General features: G+C 38.3%; 1 protein-coding gene across 1 annotated transcript; it reads left to right on the forward strand.

Moving 5' to 3' along the window:
• The first annotated feature begins 123 nt into the window (after positions 1-123).
• Positions 124-20,078, forward strand: VPS36 (vacuolar protein sorting 36 homolog). The gene is made up of 14 exons (XM_032195111.1): positions 124-283; positions 962-1,030; positions 5,225-5,295; positions 6,598-6,712; positions 8,087-8,176; positions 9,325-9,411; positions 12,523-12,555; positions 12,668-12,745; positions 13,133-13,267; positions 14,120-14,185; positions 14,735-14,799; positions 15,380-15,464; positions 17,745-17,821; positions 17,905-20,078. Exons 1-14 carry the CDS (start codon positions 188-190, stop codon positions 17,996-17,998), a joined length of 1,161 nt encoding a protein of 386 aa, XP_032051002.1. The 5' UTR covers positions 124-187; the 3' UTR covers positions 17,999-20,078.
• Positions 20,079-20,591: the final 513 nt, after the last annotated feature.

The raw sequence follows: 20,591 nt of genomic DNA on the forward strand, positions 1-20,591 counted from the left end.
TAAGATGGCGGCCGCGGCCGAAGACGCCGCCAGGGGGAGCTGCGCCACCGCCCTCCTAAAATGGCGGCCGCGCCTCAGGGCGCCGTTAGGGGGTGCTACGTGAAGGGTGGCTCTGCTCGCTCGGTTCTTCGGCTTGGGCTGATCCCCGGGAGGCTCCCCTCGGGAGGGGAAGGGAGTTTTGGCCGCCATGGATCGGTTCTGCTGGAGCAGCGGGCTGCTGGAGCTGGGGGAGACGCTGGTGGTGCAGCAGCGCGGTGTGCGCCTCTACGACGGGGAGGAGAAGGTGATGGAGGCCGCCCGGTCCCGGGCACCCGGCCATGGGGAGGCCGAGCCCGGGGGGTGCGGGCACCGGCGGGGCTCGGAGCTTTCAGGAGCTCCTAAGTGAGGGGATGAGGGGCTGTGGGGCTACAGGCAGCTGCTGGGGGAGACTCACAGCGTACCCATATTTTTCCCAAATATTGATTTCCTACTAATAAATACAATCACTTCTCAGCAATAAAACAGGAAGAAAGGCTCCTAAATGGTAGGCCAGAGGATTTCAGGCCGGCCCCAGCTTGTTCTTACTAGGTTGCTTTTGTTTTTGCAGAGCTTCTGCTGTCTCTGTCAGCAAATAGTGTTCCAAAGCCAAAAGCCCTTTTAAAAATACGATAATTAGGGATGTTTGTATATCTTGCATGGCATATGGAGGGAGGATCCTTCAGGATTTCCGGGGGGAAAGTTTATGCAGTTGAAAAAGGAAGCTTGTGTATATTCATATACTCCCTTTATACTACTTTTTTCTATTTTTTCCATTAACATAATTTATTGTGTTTTCTGGAAAAAAAAAACAAACTGTTCTGAAAATAATGGCTTGTTGTATCTGATTCTGATGTTGTCCTAATGTGTAATGTTTCCAAGTTCATTGTTTATGCAATGTAGTGGTTAAAAATGTTTTTTGACCTGTTTTATTTCTCTTGTTTAGGTGAAATTTGAGAGTGGAGTGTTACTGCTTAGTACACACAGACTGCTTTGGAGGGATCAGAAGAACCATGTAAGTCCTACTGTTGTCTCTTGCATGTCAATTAATTGTAAATTTCATAATAAGCAACTGGTAGCTTGCAATGAAAAACCACCATACACAAATTTTTGCACCTTCTGTGTATGTTTTATCTTACACATATAGTCCCATTTTTTGGTTCGCAGTGGAAAGACAGTTATGTACCAGAAATGTTCTTTCACCCAATGCTGCTATAATTAAATTGCATGCAGAGATGAGGAGGGGTGGAAACAAGTCATATAACTTTTTCTTCTTTAATGGCACACAAATAGAGTAGAAGAGTCTTGCACTGTGTACTAGAAATTGTTGGTTTTGATAATGAAGGTGAAAATGTCACGCAGAATGCTTCACCCATGCTCCTGGTCTAGCAAGGCCCTTTTTTCCTCACTGCATTTCCAAGTACAAGGTTTCCTGTCTTCTGGTCCCAGCAGATAGCCCCAGACCATGGTTTGATGATAGGAATTATTTGGGGGCAGTATTAGTTTTTACAGGTCTTATCTTTCCAACTGCCTCTTGTTGTGCTGAACCATCTATTCAATAATCCAATACGTCTGTCTGTACTTCTATGGAAAACCAATTTAGAGGTTAAACGGCAGTGTTAGAACTGCGGAGTAATACTGCTGTTGGAGCCACAGCCTGAGTTCCTAGACTAGAAATGGGTATGAAAAACAGACAAGTAAGAAGCTCTAAGCATAGACTGGAGCAATGTATACCACCTTACAGTTGCAGTTGAAGAAGTCCTTCTCAGAACCAGCTTGAATTATGTTTGTCTTGGACACAGTCTTTTAGAAACTTTAGCCACGAAAGCCAAAATCTAGACAGAGCATGCACAGATGAGAACTTTTCAAACGTGTGTTATACTCCGGTGAGCTACCTTTTGGCAAGAGTTGCTGCAGTGCCTCTGCACTCAATGGTAGGGCCATTCCCTACCAATTATCACATCCTTGCTCCAGAGCAGGGAGCTACCAGAGCCTTCTATGCATGTGGTCACCAAGCATGTTCTGAATTTTGGCAAAGTAACATTTTTTTCCCCTGCTGGGATTGTTTGCAGGAAAAGCAGACCTATTCATAATTGAAATTTTTCAAAATGCGTTATTTTGAGACCTTGTACCCAGGTTGGTATTAACTGTTAAGCAAGTCAGGGGTTGATTGTCTGGGTCATGAGCTATTTTTTAAACAATAGCTAAATAAATTAACATATTTTTTTTTTTTTGGAACAGTCAGTGTGAGTTAATATACATGTTTTAAACTATCTATTCACCCCTTATTTCTTCATTAGCATCTTTCTGTGACAGGTTGTCATGCAGGGGGATTTTATTTTTAAAATAAAATCTATGGTACATGGGTGAGCAATTGGCTAACGGGCAGGGCCCAAAGGGTTATGGTAAATGGAGCTGCGTCAGGCTGGCGGGCGGTCACCAGTGGGGTCCCTCAAGGCTCCATTTTAGGGCCGGTACTTTTCAATATTTTTATAAACGATCTGGATGTAGGAATAGAGGGTATTTTGAGCAAGTTTGCTGATGACACCAAAGTTGGAGGAGTTGTGGACTCAAATGAGGGCGTAAAGGCCTTGCAGAGGGATCTGGATAGGTTGGAGAGCTGGGCGATCACCAACCGCATGAAGTTCAGTAAGAGCAAGTGCCGGGTCCTGCACCTGGGATGGGGAAACCCTGGCTGCACGTACAGACTGGGCGATGAGACGTTGGAGAGCAGCCTAGAAGAGAGGGATCTGGGGGTCATGGTAGACAGCAAGTTGAATATGAGCCAGCAGTGTGCCCTGGCAGCCAGGAGGGCCAATCGTATCCTGGGGTGCATCAAGCACGGCATCGCTAGTAGGTCAAGGGAGGTGATTGTCCCGCTCTACTCTGCGCTGGTGCGGCCTCACCTCGAGTACTGTGTGCAGTTCTGGGCACCACAGTATAAAAAGGACATGAAACTGTTGGAAAGTGTCCAGAGGAGGGCTACGAAGATGGTGAAAGGCCTGGAGGGGAAGACGTACGAGGAACGGCTGAGGTCACTGGGCCTGTACAGCCTGGAGAAGAGGAGGCTGAGGGGAGACCTCATCACAGTCTACAACTTCCTCGTAAGGGGGTGTCGAGAGGCAGGAGACCTTTTCTCCATTAACACTAGTGACAGGACCCGCGGGAACGGGGTTAAGCTGAGGCAGGGGAAATTTAGGCTGGACGTCAGGAGGGGGTTCTTCACAGAGAGGGTGGTCACACACTGGAACAGGCTCCCCAGGGAAGTGGTCACTGCACCGAGCCTGTCTGAATTTAAGAAGAGATTGGACTGTGAACTTAGGCACATGGTCTGAACTTTTGGGTAGACCTGTGCGGTGTCAAGAGTTGGACTTGATGATCCTTAAGGGTCCCTTCCAACTCAGGATATTCTATGATTCTATGAAATGAAGCTGATTCTTTCTCAAGCTTTTAGGAGTGAAATGTGTAGCACAATGCCCTTTTATTTTCATGGTGATTTGTTGGCTAAGCTCCACTGTGATACATCAGCCTGAGAAACCTTAGCTAGCTTACTGAGAATAAATTTGTAGAGAGTCCCTGCTTACTGTATCAGCAATCTACTAATAAATGGGGGCTGCTTCTTGTTAGGTTGGCACTGCACAACTTTTTATAAAAACACCTGTGTTTTATAGCTGCTGTTGTTACATGCCATCTACAGTTGAAAAATATAGAGGAAAAAAAAGTGACTTCCAAAAGAAAAATTATGAAGTTCTTTTAAGTTTGTTACATAGCCAGCTTTGCACAGCATTACCAATCATAAAATCAAACATAACATCAACACTGGATGTTATTGTATCCAAATAACTCTCTTATTTCATCTATCCACAGCATTTTTAACTCACCTCTCATGTAGTATTGCTTCTTGGGAAGAGGGACACTGGGAAGGAAGGGGTGATTCAAAGTCCTTGTATTAGAGTAAGCTTTTAACTTTCTGGCTGTGAACTAAATGAGTGAATCACTTTAAAAACAGAGGTATTATATGTAATTGGTCTCTTTTTCAGAAACTTATTTTGTTACAGAAGTGGTTTTTTTGCCTATATTTAAAGTATCTGGAGTTGTGTTCATTTTACAAATTGCTATACTAGTGGCTAACTCTGGAGCCACAGAAGAATCTAAATATTAGCTAATATCTAAATATTAAGAGTTGCTATAATAGGAAGTACAACCCATATTTTTTTTCCCAGTGAGATTTACTCATTAGGAGGAGTTCCTGCATGTATACTTTTCCTAAGTTCCAATTTCATGTGCATTTAATTGTTCCATGCAAAGAACAATTTTGGTAGTAGGGATTGAGAGGACCCCATAACAGTGTTTACTATAACCTGGTGTTAGGGACAGTCATGTGTCAGATGGAAGAGAGACTGAAAGAGGGAACCTAACCCATGTTTCTGGCATTCTGAGTGGCTGTCAATTACCAAGCTGTCGTGTGAAAGAAGACATTCATCAAAGAATATTCACCAAAACAGGACCAGGCACATCATTAGATGCTTTGAATTGCTCCCTTGAGCAACTTCTGTCTCAAAAACATGTAAGAAAAGTTTAGCCTGGGTAGGTTGGTCTCCCACAGGTGGTTACAGTCTTGTTTCTTGCTCTGCTTTGTTTTGTCTAAAGCACAGCTCAATAAATATGTGTTGAGACTAAGTTTGTGAGGATGGGGTAGATGGAGACATTCCTAACTGGTGTATCACTACTCAAAGGGTAATCTGTCTTTTAGACATTCAGTACTGAGAAGACTGGTGGGTTTGGGTAGCATTTTGGCTCCCAAAGTAACATCAGTACAAATATTTTGAGCACCTGTGAGGACTGTGCAACAACATGGATAAGCCACTGTTGTGTAGAAATTTTAGTGTTTGAAATTTGAACTCGGATACTGAAATTTTGCTAGATTTCTGAGGCTTTTATAAATCTAGCCAGAAATGTCTAAAATCATTTACACTTAAATTTATTTTGGTCATCTAGAACTTTGCTTCCAGTTTATATTTTTTCTATTCATATTTCTCCTTACCAGGTAGTTTTTGTTCTTACCAACATATTTCATCTGGTGTGTCTCTGGCAGCACCTGCAAAAATCTGTACTGTTTGTGAAATTGGAGAAGAGAACACTTCATGTAAGAGAATGAATAGTCAGGATATGGCTTTGATTTCTCTTGTGTTTGCATTGATTATTCTAGGAATGCTGCATTGCTATACCTCTGTCTCAGGTTGTCTTTATTGAAGAGCAAGCAGCTGGGATAGGAAAAAGGTAAGGTGATAAACATTCTGCTTTTTCTCAGATGAGCAATTAGTCACATGTTATGTAGTAATGCATGGTGGGTTCCATTTTTAACCTGAGTTTACAGATTGACAGCCACTCACTTCAAATGCATAAAAAAGTGATGACAACGCAATGTTTCATACAAGTTGTTAAATAACTGTCTTGTAATCCCTGAAGTAGGTATTCTACCTTGCTGTTTCGTTTGAGTAGTCATCAACGTCACAGTGATGTTGCTGAATCTAAATTTGAAAGCTAATTTTAGTCATTTATACCACATTTATAGAACTGGTTGGGGATAGCAACCCTGCCAGATCCCATACTCTATAACTTTACATGACCATACGATTGGTTTTGAGCTTGGATCTGCTAGGGATGGTTAGAAGTAATTAGTGTTTCCCCTCAGTTGGGTAACTACTTCAATATGTTACATGTGTGAAGAAGTTTTGCAAGAAAGATTAACTGGAGACATTATGTAGCTGACATCTGCTTGCAGCCAGATGAATAGATGCAGTCAGATAAATAGAATATGATAATATCCAGGGGGTACCCTGAACAGATCAGGTAATTTACTTATGCCAGAGAAGTCAAAGACCTACAAAAAAAGTCTGTAAAATGAAATTGGAATGGCAGACTTGCAGCCATGCTGTGACAGTGGCCTAGTATATTCCTAAACTAATGCTATCTCAAGGTTTGTTTTGGTGATAGATGTCATTTTAGACTGTTATTCCCATGCACATTAGCTTTGAATGTTGGTTTTGGACAAATTCACATACAGTGTTTGCAAGTGGTGTATACAAGCTAGGCAGATTAAACATAATATTGAGACCTTCCATTTTCCTGTGACAAAGATAGTTTATTTTGGCAGTAATTATTGCAAGGCAAAAGCCAAATCAAATGCACTGCTTGATAATTAGTTTTTACCTTAAATAACATTGTCAGAAATTCTTGTTTGCAATCTGAAGATCTGCTGCATTTAATTCTTGAGAATTGATGGTGTCCACATTTAAAATTTGTGAAATGTTGCTTTTGAGGCTACAGGAGTTTTTATGTATGCAAGGTATTTAAATGAGGCAAAATATTTAAATGTTGATGTGCAAACATAAAGCAGAATTTGACGTCCATCAGTTCGTACGTGAGATAAAGCTGGTACAGATTTTGATTAAATGGTTAACTTACTAATTTATAGAAAAAGGTGTTTTTTTTTTGTTGTTGTTTTTTTTTTTTTTTTTTTTTTGGTAATAGAAAAAGCTGCTTATTCTCTTTTAACTTTTTTTTTTTTTTTTTTTTTAGTGCCAAAATAGTAGTTCATCTTCATCCTGCTTCCTCAAACAAAGAGCCTGGTCCGTTCCAAAGCAGCAAATATTCCTACATCAAACTTTCTTTCAAAGAACATGGGCAGATCGAGGTAAGGTTTGTAGCACACAAGCCCAGTACATCAGATCTTTGGACGTGCCTTTCTCCTCTTGCTGTGTTATATTTGTGATAATTTTCCATGATCTTTCCATGTTGACTTTTGAGGTGGAGCTTTTTCAATACATCCTTTTTGAAGACAAACACTATGAGCCTTCAGGATTCTATGCTTTGGTTAAATAACACAGATAGAGTTCCAAAAATGTCAGGAGGTACTGTTAGGCTTCATCCTTACTTTAATAGTTTTAATAAAATCCTATACTTCCTATATTATGTTTTAAATTGAACACAATATTTTCCAAAATGATGGCTCTGCCATGTTTAACAAAGTCAAAGATGTTTCTTTTTATCTAACACTCTACTGAATAGGAACCAAGCAACTTAATCATCTCTTATTTTATTGCTGTAAGATTTTGGTTGCCTCATAGCTTTGTTTCATTTTGTTATTTTTTTTTACCTACACCTAATCTCAAACGCTTTTAGCATTCTGAAAAACAATATAATAGACATTAAAAAGTATTTTCCTTATTTTTAAAAAAAGGAATTGTCCTCTGTAAAGAAATTTCACAGTATAGAATCCTTGCTCAAGACAAGGTTTTGACTTGGAAAGGTGAAAAAAAAACATACAATTTTGCTGCAGAATATGAGTTAAGTTGAATTAGTTGTAAAGGTCTTGTAAATGCATTTGCTTCATCAGACTTGCTTTTATTTAGGACAAGTGTGGATTTATGCATAATTTGAATTGCATAGGTGTTTTGCCTAATCATAATTTTATTTTAATGTGAATGTTCTTATTTGAAGATGGTGACCTAGCATACCAGTAGCAGTCTTTTCTTTATGACTTCAGAATACCTGCCTGTGAACTTTGAACAACTATAAGATCAGACTTTTCTCTAGATTTTGCTCAGTGGTCAGCACTGCCAGTTCAGCTAATCAACTAATGCCTCCTGGTAGTATTAACATTAAACAAATAACTAGGTACATCAGTTACACCTGCCTTCATACTAAGTTAACAGATCAATAAAAATTGGATTGATTAGCTTTCCTTCCTTTTCAAAGCAGGCCTTTGAATAAACATTGTCATTTTTAGCTTTAGTGTGTTTTGGAACACTTTAAATATCTGAAAAAGTATTTTACAAGGGAAGTACTCATGGAAGTTTGCAACTGCAATAGGAACTACACCTTTCCTTTCCAATTTTCAAGAATTCACGGTAATGTTGTAGTGCGGACATGTAGGTGTTAGTATACTTCATCTTACTGTGAAATTTGATTCATCTGGGAGACAAATCAAGCTAAAATCTGGCTAAAATACCCAGACATACTCTGCATAGTTCATGAAACATCTGTTGTCATTCTTCAATGTTTGCAGTTCTATAGACGATTCTCAGAAGAAATCACCCAAAGGAGATGGGAGAACATGCCTACTGGTCAGACCTTTCAGGTTGCCAAGGGTCCACAGGTATGTGCAGAGCTTCTAACATCCTTCTGCATGTCACATGTCAATTTGTTTAGTTTGAAATTGTTATCTGTATGTAAACTTGTTTCCAGTTAATGCCACCCCCATATACTGCACCTGTCAAATACAGGACATAAAAAATATACATAATTGTTTAGAACCTGTGATTTAAACACATTTATATTCTAATTTGACAATCGTTATTATGGAGAATCTTTGTCATATGTTAGATTACCTTTTTTTATATTTGTCTGCATACTTCTAGGTTAAAAATCAATAAACATGTGGATGTTTTTTCTATATGAGCATGCTGTATATATGAATACATAGCATATGTAGTCCTATGGATGAAATAGGATGACTTAATGATTGCTCAATGTCAAATCATGTATGTCCTCCTTTGTAAGTATAGCCCCTATTGAGGCAGTTTCCTCATCCATTGAAGAGCTCAAAGCTTTTCAATGAAATGTGATTGTCACATTTCATAGACTGATGGGGAAGCTTGTACCCCCTGCCACAAATCACATAATGAAAATGCCTTGCTTTCTCTTCTTGCTGGGTAACAGCAAGTCATTAACGCTTATGCTAAGATTTGCAGTCAGATTTGAGGGCTGACACTAGTACTACGTAAGTGCCATCCTTTTGAAAACATTTAGCATTAAATAAAAAGTTCACCATCGCCTCCATGCTGATGCATCGCAGCAAGGCAAATTAGACTGCATTTAGCATTGTGTTTCTGTGGCTATGTTTCTTCAGACTCAGTTTCTTGAGGTAATCATGTTTAGATGCACTCCTGCATTTCCATGGTGTGTAGTATAGATGTTCACATGGACTTGGGAGGCTTTAATTGGGATGAACTGGAATGCTCAGTCAAGATTGTGCTATTAAGCATATTCAAATTAATAGCTTTAATATAATAAATATAATAATTATCTGTTTATACTACAGCAAGTTCATACTTGCTTTACGCATATTGTTTAATTTTTGAGTCTGATTTAAAAATGTACTGTCAAGAAATACATGAATTATTGTATGCATGGTGTCAACTCCTTGGAGGAATATTTCTGTCTTATACAAGCTTTTACACACTGAGGCGGATGAGAAAACTTAGCGTTTCCTATTTTGATTCTTTACATTATTTTCTTTTGCAGGCAGGAAGAACAAGGGCTATAGGAATTGTAGGGATCGAAAGGAAATTAGAAGAAAAAAGAAAAGAGACTGACAAAAACATTTCCGAGGTAAATACTACTGTAGTTTCAAGGTCAGCCACCTGTCTGAGCTATTTACATTTATTCACACTTTCTTTTAGGGACAGCTGAGACTATTGTTTTTGTGAGAAATCTGAATTGACTAGGAGTATATATTTTAACATTATTTTTTTTTATGGGGTTTTCACAATATATGAGGTATTTCATGTAAACAGTCATTTCCAGAAGATTGTTGTTTGGAAATACTGCTGAGTGTTTATGAAATTAGTTCTGATAGAATTAGAAATCTGAGTTCAGTGAGTTTTTCATCAGGAGAAGCAGAACACAGAGGCAGCTACAGACAGAGACTATTACGAGTGTCTTTTTCTGTTTGTACAGGTAAGGTTGGTTTCAGTTGAAAATTTAATACGCAGTAAGAAGAACATGCTGAACTAAGAGCACATAAGTGTGGTGCAGTTATGTTTTCATCATACAAATATTCACTTTTTAAATGTTAGACTTAGGTTTGTAATTATAGCAAAGTGCTCAGTAGTTGAGGCGCCAGCGAGATGTTACAAGTATCTATGCAAAGTGCGTGGGCTAGATGGAGACTGTCCTTTTTCCCTGAAATAAAACAGTAACTGAATTCCAGATGCCAATACTGATGGACAACAGAATCCATTAATCTTCATCGCTGAAGATCTCTCACATGTATCTGGGAGCAATATCCTCAGAAATAGTCTGGTTCTGTCTTGTTAACGGAGATTGATAGGTAGAGTGATGGAGAAGTGCTCGCAAACTGTCTACAACAGATGGATTTTGTGGTGAAGCTTCATGGGATTCAGCATGGCACGATAAAAAAGGCATTTGCTATTCTGACGTATAAGAAAATATATATAGCAGTTTGCAGGCAACATGCAGTTTCAGATAGTCCTAGCATTTTTTTATGAAGAACAACATAGTGAATGAAGTCCTGTGTGCAGTTCAAAAGGCATTGTGGTTGTATGTGTGCCTGTATAGTTCAAACAGTATTGTCTGGTTATTTTTTCCGTTCATAGCTTTTTCAGAGAGTAAAAGAAATCCATTTGTAAGCGTTGTATGAACGGAGGAAAGTCATGACTGGTAAAATCCTGCCTTCCTCCAGCTTTAAATGTTATAGATGACTTAATTTTAAAAAATGGTGCCCTGGCTTCCAGGAAAAGGCTTCCTGCATCTGCTGTTCGCCGCTGATAAGAATCCGGTTCTTTAGCCTTTTGTTTATCTGAGGAAGTTCCTGTTAGGTGTGTGCACATTCCCCTTTGTTTCCAGGCCTGCCCTCGTGAGTCAGCCGGGGGAGGAGTCAGACACAGCATGCTGTTTATTTAGCTAAATCAAGGGTGCTTTTGATCAGCAGTGTTTTCATGCACATTGTAGAGATTAGAAAAAAGCTGGGAAATGCCTTTTTAGAAAAGTTTAATATCATATACAAGCACAGTAGAAGGACCTAAATTACACTAAAGATCGGGAAGTCTAGTGTAAATCACTGTATTTGGCAGGTTGGGATGCAAGAAGAAATATTCCACTTAATTTTGGATACGGAACAGAGGTACCAAGCGTTAAGAGGCTAGACTGTTGAAATCAGTCACTTGCACCATTAGGAGGGATTTGGATGAAATCCAAATCTGTCCCTTCCCAGAGTCATCTCTTTCTCTTCTGGGGAGTCTCAAACCAACCAGCTTCTGAGTCAGGTGCCTAAATGTAAGTGGGAACAATACAGTGTTACTGCAGAAGTTCTGCTAGAACTTGTCTCTCTAGTGGGGGATTAGTCAGAAAGAGCTAGGAAGATACTAAATTGCACAGAAGCACTGGCTAGAAATTGTTGGCAAGATGCATCTGTTGTCATTTGATGTACTGTAACTGAACAACCTTCTTTATTTGTGGCTGGAGAGATGGGGCGCTGCTGTCAGGCAAGCTTTACTTGAAAAGGCTCTTGAGCTTTTCCCACACCAGTTGTTCAGAAAAGGTGGTTTGGAAAGGTTCACCACCCAGGCAGGTTGTCATGTGCTTGAGATCTGGGCTGAAGGCTCAGTGTTGCTGAGGCTGGCAGAAATGAGAGTTGCTCTTAAATAGCTTAAATGTATTTGTTAACTTCTTTTGGTTGAAATGCACTGTTTTTATTTATTTTTTTAATGCCAGTTGGTTATCATTACTGAAGCTTTTAACTTTTACTGTACTTTCCGCTTGCTTTTATGTTTTATTCAAGCCTGAAAATGCCCTTTGCAGATAGTTGTAATTTGTTGTATTTGAGACCATTGCCGTTTGCTAAGCTTAACAGACTTGAAGTCTTTATGGTCTTACAATGAGTGTCCAGTTTATTACATAGTATTGTGAAAACAGTAACATTTCTCAGACTACAAAATGTACAGATTAGTTTTTACTTAAGCATGTATCTTGCTTTCTAGGTCCAACAACTAGAATTTTCAGAAGTATTTTAATCTTAAATTATATAAATCTGATGGTCTCATGGGCATTATTTCACTTATTTTAACTGGTTTTGTTTGTTATGGGAGCATCACTGTTCCTTTGTATAAGGTACATAAATGAAAAGATGTTGACATGTTTTCAGACACTTTGTCTCTTAGGTATAGATGTGTCTCTTCTGTAGATGTGAAAGAATGTATCCTCTTCCTTGCTTATTTTAAAGGAACTACAAACTTTCTTACTGACTTGATAGCATCTACTCAAAGCAAAACTGTCTTGTCAGGAGGATTTTTTTCTGTAGCTTTACAGCTGGCTAGCTGTTGTCCAGAAACAATAGATATTTCTGAGGATTAACTGGTTGAAGAAAACCAACCTCAATATCTCACTGTTCCTTCCTGTTGTATGGGCTTTATAAATCATAATGATCTAATGTTCACAGTAGAAAAGTGTACAGTTACTTGATTTTTGTTTTCTTGCAGTATTTGTTGTTTATGGATTGTATCATTTTGATTTGTAGACCTGTATGAAACAAAGTTTCCATACATCAAGGAAGTATATATAAACTATCACATAACATACTAATCTATAGGGGTAGCAGCTCTTACAATTAGCTCAAACAGGTGTACAAAAGCAGCTCACAGTATCTGTGAAGCTGAACTCTGTAATGATACTGATCTGGAATGTCTTGTTTTATCATTTCAGGCTTTTGAGGACCTTAGTAAACTAATGGAGAAGGTATGGCACATGTGACTTAGTCTTATGTAGACTTATTCTTGTTTTCTCGTTTTTAAACATGTTTTTTCTGAGCTGAAAGTTGATTTACATGTATCTGTGTCTTCCTTAATAGGCTAAGGAAATGGTGGAGTTATCCAAGTCAATAGCTAATAAGATTAAAGAAAAGCAAGGTGACATCACCGAGGATGAGGTAAATGAATTTTGTTTCTAGAATCAACAGAAATGTTCCTATGCAAAGCAAAAACAATCCTTTTAATAAATTCTATGTTAATAAAGAATAATTGAATACTTTTCCTTTTAAATTCTAGTTAAAGAGACTTCAGTGTTTGATGTTAGTATTTATTTTGACCCTTTTTTGTTAAACAAAGATTTTGCTGCCTTTGCATAGAGAATGATGAGTTTTCTGCTTGTTACAATATAAATTGTATTAACATTGCCTTCACTTTGCTAGTAATTGACTTTATCGGTAGTAAACTGCTTGGATTTACTCTCTGAAACTGTCTTATAGTAATACAATCAAAGTGTTTTAAAAATGAGAATCACACACTAGCTGATGTACTTTTATTTATTTGTTTAGACCATTAGGTTCAAATCATACCTGCTGAGTATGGGTATAGCTAATCCAGTCACTAGGGAAACGCATGGATCTGGTACCCATTACCACATGCAACTGGCGAAACAACTAGCTGGAATGCTGCAGACACCATTAGAGGTAAAGTACCTAATTTTGCACAAGTGTTTTCTGTGTGTTGCTGAATTTGGATGTAAATATGTTTTGGGTGTATTACAGTGACTCTTTTTAAAGGCTCAGAGTTAGCAGCCCAGCCTTGTGTATTCAGTATTTATGAAAGGAATGTATATCCTCTTTCCAAAAGAGAAAATTTAAGTGTAAGAATTTTTGTTCGGAGTAATGGCAGCTTGGCTTCTAATTCATGAAATGCTGGTGGTATCTAGTAAATCACATCAGCAGTCTTTTCTGTTTGAACAGCCTTTGTCTTCCCACAGAATATTATTCTTTTTAGAAAGAAATGGTAACTTTGAAAAGATAAGCAGTCATTCTTCAAACTGCTTAAAAATTCTATACTTATTTTCTCTTAGTAATGCATCATATTTTAATTTATTTGAAGCTCAGAGTTCAAGATTACTGCCAAAAAGCTTGATTTCCTTTTGAAACTTCGAAGTCTACATGTAGTCTCTTAAGAAGCAAATAGTATGCTTTGTGAAAGAAATGTGCTTTCTGCTATGATCAGAAAAACTATCTGAAAAGTAAAAACTAAGTTGATTGATAGATTTAATATATTGAAATTCTTTGTTCCTGTGACTTATTCTTTATGGTAAATCAAAGTAACTCTCAGTTTCTTGATATAGTATCAATTATATTTTAAAACAATTAGAGAAAGATACCACCTAACAAATTAATGCTAGAAATATGTGGTATTGTAGCTTTCTCATTAAAGGCCATCATTTACCTCCTGTTTTAGCTGCTTGATCACTCAAAAGCAAGTTAAGATACTGTGTTTACCAGATTAATACTATTTCTCTTACCAGTCTTGTACTTACACAGGAGAGAGGAGGAATCATGTCGCTCACAGAAGTGTACTGTCTGGTAAATCGTGCACGAGGATTAGAGGTGAGAAGTTGATTTGTCTTAAATATTTTGTAAAATGTACTTCCTTGATGACATAATTGAAGAAAAAGTGCAATAGTATTCCCTACCGATTGCTCGCTCTACCTTTCTAACAACACAAAGTGATAAGCCCTTCATTAAAACAAGGAATTTTCACCATTTTCCTTTCTCTTTCTTCTGTGTAACGGTTGTGTTCTCTGTAGGTTGTCATAATGTATGCTGCATTTTATAATACCAAATAAAAGGAACGATCCATCTTTATCTAGAAGGAAAACTGTAAGGACAGAGAATACCAAAGAATAGGGTTGTTTTTTTTTTTTTTTTTTTCCAAAATGCATCAATTTTTCTCTGCAAATGGGCAAGAAGGAGTATTACAGAAAACATAGCAAAGGATCAAGAAGGAGTGTAGAAGCCAAGAACAGAAAACAGTATAAAAGAAAAAAAAAAAAGAACAAAATTATGTGATCTGGTGTATATGACAGCTGTAGTTGTTGTAACTGTTTTGCTGATACTGGAATTTCAAGCTGTGAATAAATGTTTTACTATTTTTAGTTGCTCTCACCTGAAGATTTAGTAAATGCTTGTAAGATGCTGGAGTCCCTGAAATTACCACTAAGGTAAGAGATTTACAGATATATTTATAAAACATGGTGCTCACAAGTCAGGCTTAATACTTTACCTGCAGTAGCTATTTTTTTTAAACAGTCATCCAGGAGCTGCTTAATGCAGCAACATCCCTTCTGTGTTAAAATATTAATTCTTAACCATCTTTCACTTTGTCTGCTATGGATATATAGAATATGTAGCAGTATGAATGAAATAGCATGATTTAATGATTGCTCTGTATCAAACCATTTATGTACTCCTTTGTTGATATTGCCTATCAACATAGTTCCCCATCCCTGGAAGTGTTCAAGGCCAGGTTGAATGAAGTGGAAGGTGTTCTGCCTGTGGCATGGGGTAGGAATCAGATTGTGCCTTGCAGCACAAACAATTCTATGACGTCTTTTGAGATTGGGAAAAGTGTTTAACAACACCAGGCATATGCCCAGCTCTTGCCTGTCTATTCAGACTTTGAAGATGCTTTTAACTTTAAGTTCGTTTTACAGGTTTTTTTTTCTTTTTGAATGTGGTTATAACTGTGTGACCATAAGTAATGTGCAGAGCTTTTAGTTACTTTGACTCTTCTGATTTTAGGCTTCGGATATTTGACAGTGGTGTGATGGTGCTTGAGCTCCAGTCTCACAACGAAGAGGAAATGGTAGCTTCTGCTTTAGAGACAGTATGTGAACTTCACTTCCTTCAGTGTTCAGGCTGTGCTGGGGATACTTAAATACATTAGGTATAAAAATGTAAGATACAGGATCTCCTTTTGAGGTTTTAAAATACAAAATACTGCACTTCCAAAATCTTCTAACAGTAATACTTAAATAGCACTTCTCATCTTCAAAATGCTGTGCAGGCAGTAGCCTTAGTCACTGCTTTCTCCTTAAGGAATAAAACACTTCTCCATCTCTTCTCAAACTTCATTAACCTTTGACCTTCCTCCAGATCTCTTGTGCTGTAGAATAAAATTAATGGTGTATGTTAAGCATGTCAGTTAACAAAAGTGGACTTCAGTCTCTGTACACGGTGTGCTTAAAGGCAGTGAAAGTAGCTCTTAAATGTTGATATAGCTGGTTGTTTGGTTTGGGTTTGTTTTGTAAAATAGCACATTGCATGTGTAACACTTTATACTAAGTTTGCTGTGAAGAGCACTCAGTCAGAGTAGTACATATAGAATTAAGCTGGCTTCGTCGGGACTAAAAAAATAGCATAGATTGCTAAGGGTGGTAAACATTTCTGGTCTTGCATGTCTTGACTTTAAAGTGCTGCTGTCCCATTAATATGATGATTTTCCCATGTATTTTCCAGTGGGATGTGAATTTGTTTTTCACAAAGCTGAATGAAGGATGATTGGGTGTATTTAAAGTTAAACACAAGTCAAAAAGGACTTTGACTTGGGCAGTCAAAGAAGAAAAAGTAGAGCTATCACAGGCATCTTCTCACTTGATAAATCAAGTGGACTCTTCAGTGTAGCTTTGTGTTTGGTACTGTTAGAACACTCTTACCAAAAGATCTTTTTGATAAGAATGTTTATACCTGTCTAAAAATACCTTCTTAATTTATCAAAATTAAAACACTTAAATATTTCAATATATGTTAATTTTTTCAATTTATTTTGTTACATTTACAGAAAAATACCTAGTCCATTTCAGTTTTTTTAAATATGTATTTTTTTCAAATTAATTTCTTGCCTTCAGTAAAGAGGGCTTATCACTTGGAAAGGAAAGGAAGGGCCTTTTCTTAACAAATGAGGTCAACCACAAAAAGCAACAGATGGTGGATTTATTAATGAGGTGCCTTTTTTCTTTTATTTTCGTAACATGGGGCTTTGACTTCATAGAAAAATGGAAGGGAGAGGCTTAGAGTGAGGAAGGCTAGCCCATAAGGGAAAGGGAAGATGAGATCAGAATAGTGGCCAAAAGCTCCCTGTGCTTAAATTGTAATGTGCAGAAACTTGAAACTTCTGAGAAATAAAAATGAAAGGAAGTCACAGGATTTCAGAGAGGAGAGTGGTGTGGTTTAGAACGGCTGGTGAAGACAGGAAATGCCATGGAAGTCGATGGAAGCCAAAGTCACTCTTGATGAGAGTGGTGGTTTGGGAAGGAAAAACAGTTAATGACCCACATGCCATATTAAATTGTAGAGCTGACTTCCAGTACTCAAATTCAATCATTTCTGGTCATAAAATCTGAAGTCAGGACTAATTCGATCTGAGTTTCTGCAAAAGGATTACTGCTGCTCAGGGAGTGCTCGGAATGACGCAGAGCGAATCCCTCCCCAGCTGGTTATGTGGGAAGCAGGAAATGGCAACTACATGTGGATATAAATTTGCTTTAATCAGTGGAGAAATAGAAGAAATAATTTGTAGCTAATAAATCAAACGTTTATATAGGGAAATTCAATGCAGTAATAATCCTGGAATTAACATTTTGTATTTTTAGTGTCCACATGCCAACCTGCGTGAGAAGGTTTCATTTTAGCACGTATTAACTAGCATGATTGAGACAGTAGAACCAAAGTTTTGAGTGCCAAGACTGAACCTGTCTTTTCTGTTATCTGAATGTGATGGTGGCTTTTACTGATCCCACTAGTAGGCCATAATACAGGGTGGAGCCCTAATGTTTTGGGATTTAATGCAGCCAGTTTAGATGTGTTAAATCAACTCAAATTCCCCACCTCTTTGAGATGACTTGAATTTCTAAATGGATGGCCTGTCCTGCCCTGCTGGCTTTTATTTCCTCACTTGAGCTTAACTGTCTGCAGAATCACTTAGTATTTACACAGCTCAACCATACTAATTGTTACAGAATACTGCTGTCTATGAGCTAATTTTATTTTAATGCAAACAGACTTGTCTTCACAAGAGAGACGCTATCAATTTATCGCTTTACAAGGCTAGGCCTGACTGAGTTGCTATTTTAATGCCCTTGTTTATTTGTGTGTTTGTTTTTGGTAGGTATCTGAAAAAGGTTCTCTCACAGCTGATGAGTTTGCAAAGCTGGTGGGGATGTCCGTTCTCTTAGCCAAAGAAAGGTAATCAATAACTGTTGTGTTTAATAACACCTTCGTTATCAAGTTGTCCTCAACTAATGCAACAAATCTTCTGCTTTCTTTAGGCTGCTTCTCGCTGAAAAGATGGGCCATCTCTGCAGAGATGATTCAGTGGAAGGCTTGAGATTCTACCCAAATTTATTTCTAACACAAAGCTAATGTAGTTTGTGTACAGCTGCTATGTCTCAGTTGAACATGAGAGCAGAGGGCAAAACCCTTGCCACAACTGACTTCAAAAAAATTTTTACTTTTTGTCAACTGCAACGGTGATGAACATTGCAATGCTTTACAGTTCTCAGGTATTTCAAGTGCTGAACGAATCATCTTATGCGGAACCAAAAGGAAATAGGAATCATTAGGTCAGAAACATAGTAATTGTCTCAAGCTGGCTAGCTCGTGTTTCAAGTCTTATTTGATGTGCTCTGTAACTTCTCATTTCAAGAAAAATGAGATGAGGATTCCACGCAAGTGAAAGTGGAGAGAATACCCCTGTAGCCTGCCTTGAACGTCGGCACCCAGAACATAGGTTATTGCCTACTCCAATTTCAGTTTATTTATGTCTAGAGCAGCAAAGCAGACAGATGCATCTGTAGCAATAAGAATAGTGACTTTGGTGTGCACCGAGGTATAAGGAACAAAACGGTGTAGCGTAACCCCTGCTCCCTGAAGTGAAGTATTCTGAGAGGACCTTGGGATTCTTTATGCTTTGAGACAGAAAGAACCTGCTGCAGCAGAGATTAACAGATGTTATGTGAATCTAGAAAACACTGTGCGTTTTGTCATGTCTTACTCTAATATCTCAGATAGAAGCATTGTTAGTGCAGACTTCCTCCCTTCTCTTTCTTTGCCATCTCCCTTCCTGTCTCATTGTGCTGCACTTTGGGTGCACTTTCTCTGTCCTCTCTCTACGTCGTGCGGTGTAGTAGCCTCCTGTCACTTTACCAGACTCAGCTGGTAAAGCTTTAATGTGCTTGGTTTTTGTCTTGTGCTTTAATGAAAGATCAGGCTTCATCAGCCTGTTACTGTTTTGGAGAGACGGTTCTTTTTGCTCGTGCCTCGTATGCCAAAATTAATGCGCTTTCAATACTGAAGGGAAGAGGAAGACTTATCGCCCCATGTTTAGTAGTCACGAGTTATCTTTTTGTGTGGTTTTCCTCACCCTGTGTTCAGACTGAATGCAATTTGATGGCCTCAGCTTTCATAACTCCAGTGGAGTTGTTCTATTACTTGAAAATCTGTCATGGTAATAATGGTCAGGGGATGTTTATGATCCATACCAGTTAAATTTTCAGCTTTTTAAATGACCAGTTTTACTAAATGACAAAATTAATTAAATTATGGGCAAGGACAACATACATGCGACAGCATTGTGGCTGTAAAGCCAAATCAGCGTTACAAAAAAGGTGAGAAAGGTGTGTGTTTGTTTAGCAGCCTGAAAATGTCAGAGCTGTTTGTTACCGTAGCTCAAACAGGGTTAAGAACCTGGGAATAATGGGTTCAGCGTGGAGATCCCTACAGTGCTGATGCTTTTGATCTGTCCAATGTGCATTTAGATCTAGAGAATTGTATCCTCTTCTTTTTGTCACTAGCAAACTTTTTTCTGCAGTGCTTTCTTTAGGGTGGTTTTCCTCTGTTTAATGAAAGTGGCTAGAACTAAAGGATTTGGCGCAGCTGGAAGAACTATTCCACACCATTCTTGCTGTGTTAACCATCTAGTATCATCTGTCCAGGAGCCGTATGGCCCGCTGCTTTCCTTCATCCTCCCCACAACCCACAGAAGAGGTCTATGCGAGGCACTTCAGGCAGCATCTGTCTAAGAAAGGACTGGAAATCGAGAAATGCTGAAGCAAAAAGCTGGTTTGTGAGAGCTGTTTCTCTTGTGTGATGCCCAAACCTGCCAAGGGGAGAGCAGTGGTTTGTGGGCCTGAACCTCTCCCCACAAGGGGGCATGTCTTCTGCCAGCAAGCACAAAGACAGAAAGGAAATGCCAACTGTAAACTTCCAGCCTCTGTTGCTCCAACACAGAGCATTTCAGTATCTTAATTAAGCAATAACAATACGATGTATTAAGAATGATGGTACCTTCTTGAGTGTTTTCTTCCCAAGATTTTCCTTGATGTTTTTTTCTTCCTGTAGGGAAGAAATCTAGAAGCCAGATCGTAGAGCTGGTTTAAAATTTAAACGTGAAGAGAAAATGACTGCCAGAAAGTAATAAAAATTAAAAGATTTTTCTTAAATAGACTGTTCTGTGAGTTTTTTCTTCCTAAATGTTTTTGGGCAGCTTTAGCACTTCTACAAATCAAAATCTTGTGGTTCTGTTTTTTTTTTTTTTGTTTTTTTTGTTTTGTGTTTTTTTTTTTTTGTTTTTGTTTTTTTGTTTTTGTTTTTTTTTTTTTTTTCAACCTTGATGTTTCTATGACATGTTTTTGCTGTGTCATTTGTACCCAGAAGGGTAGAAGTCAGGATCAATTTAAAATTAAAAGATAGAATTAAACACAGCTAAAATGCCCTGGTTCTGTTGCTTAGTAGCCTGTGACCTAGCAGAGGCTAAAATCACAGAACTGTAGATGTCTGTGGAAGCACAGACTGGCTCCCTCGTGAAGTCAGAGTCAGACCCAGACATACACCCTGTGCTGGCATTGGAAAGGCCTTGAACACATTTAAATGTGTTTTCCCAGCTGATAGACCACAGAAATCACGTATCTGATACCCACAGTGAGCCAGCTGCTGGCAGAACGAGTATAGTGGCATT

The sequence above is a fragment of the Aythya fuligula genome, chromosome 1, assembly GCF_009819795.1.
Source record: "Aythya fuligula isolate bAytFul2 chromosome 1, bAytFul2.pri, whole genome shotgun sequence".
Classification (NCBI taxonomy): Eukaryota; Metazoa; Chordata; class Aves; order Anseriformes; family Anatidae; genus Aythya; species Aythya fuligula.

Bases quoted from the DNA above. Each gene is read 5' to 3' on its own strand.
- VPS36 (XM_032195111.1), top strand. From the start codon at position 188: ATGGATCGGTTCTGCTGGAGCAGCGGGCTGCTGGAGCTGGGGGAGACG. The intron at 284-961 runs GTGATGGAGGCC...TCTCTTGTTTAG, and splicing joins TCTACGACGGGGAGGAGAAG to GTGAAATTTGAGAGTGGAGT. The intron at 9,412-12,522 runs GTAAATACTACT...TTATCATTTCAG, and splicing joins CTGACAAAAACATTTCCGAG to GCTTTTGAGGACCTTAGTAA.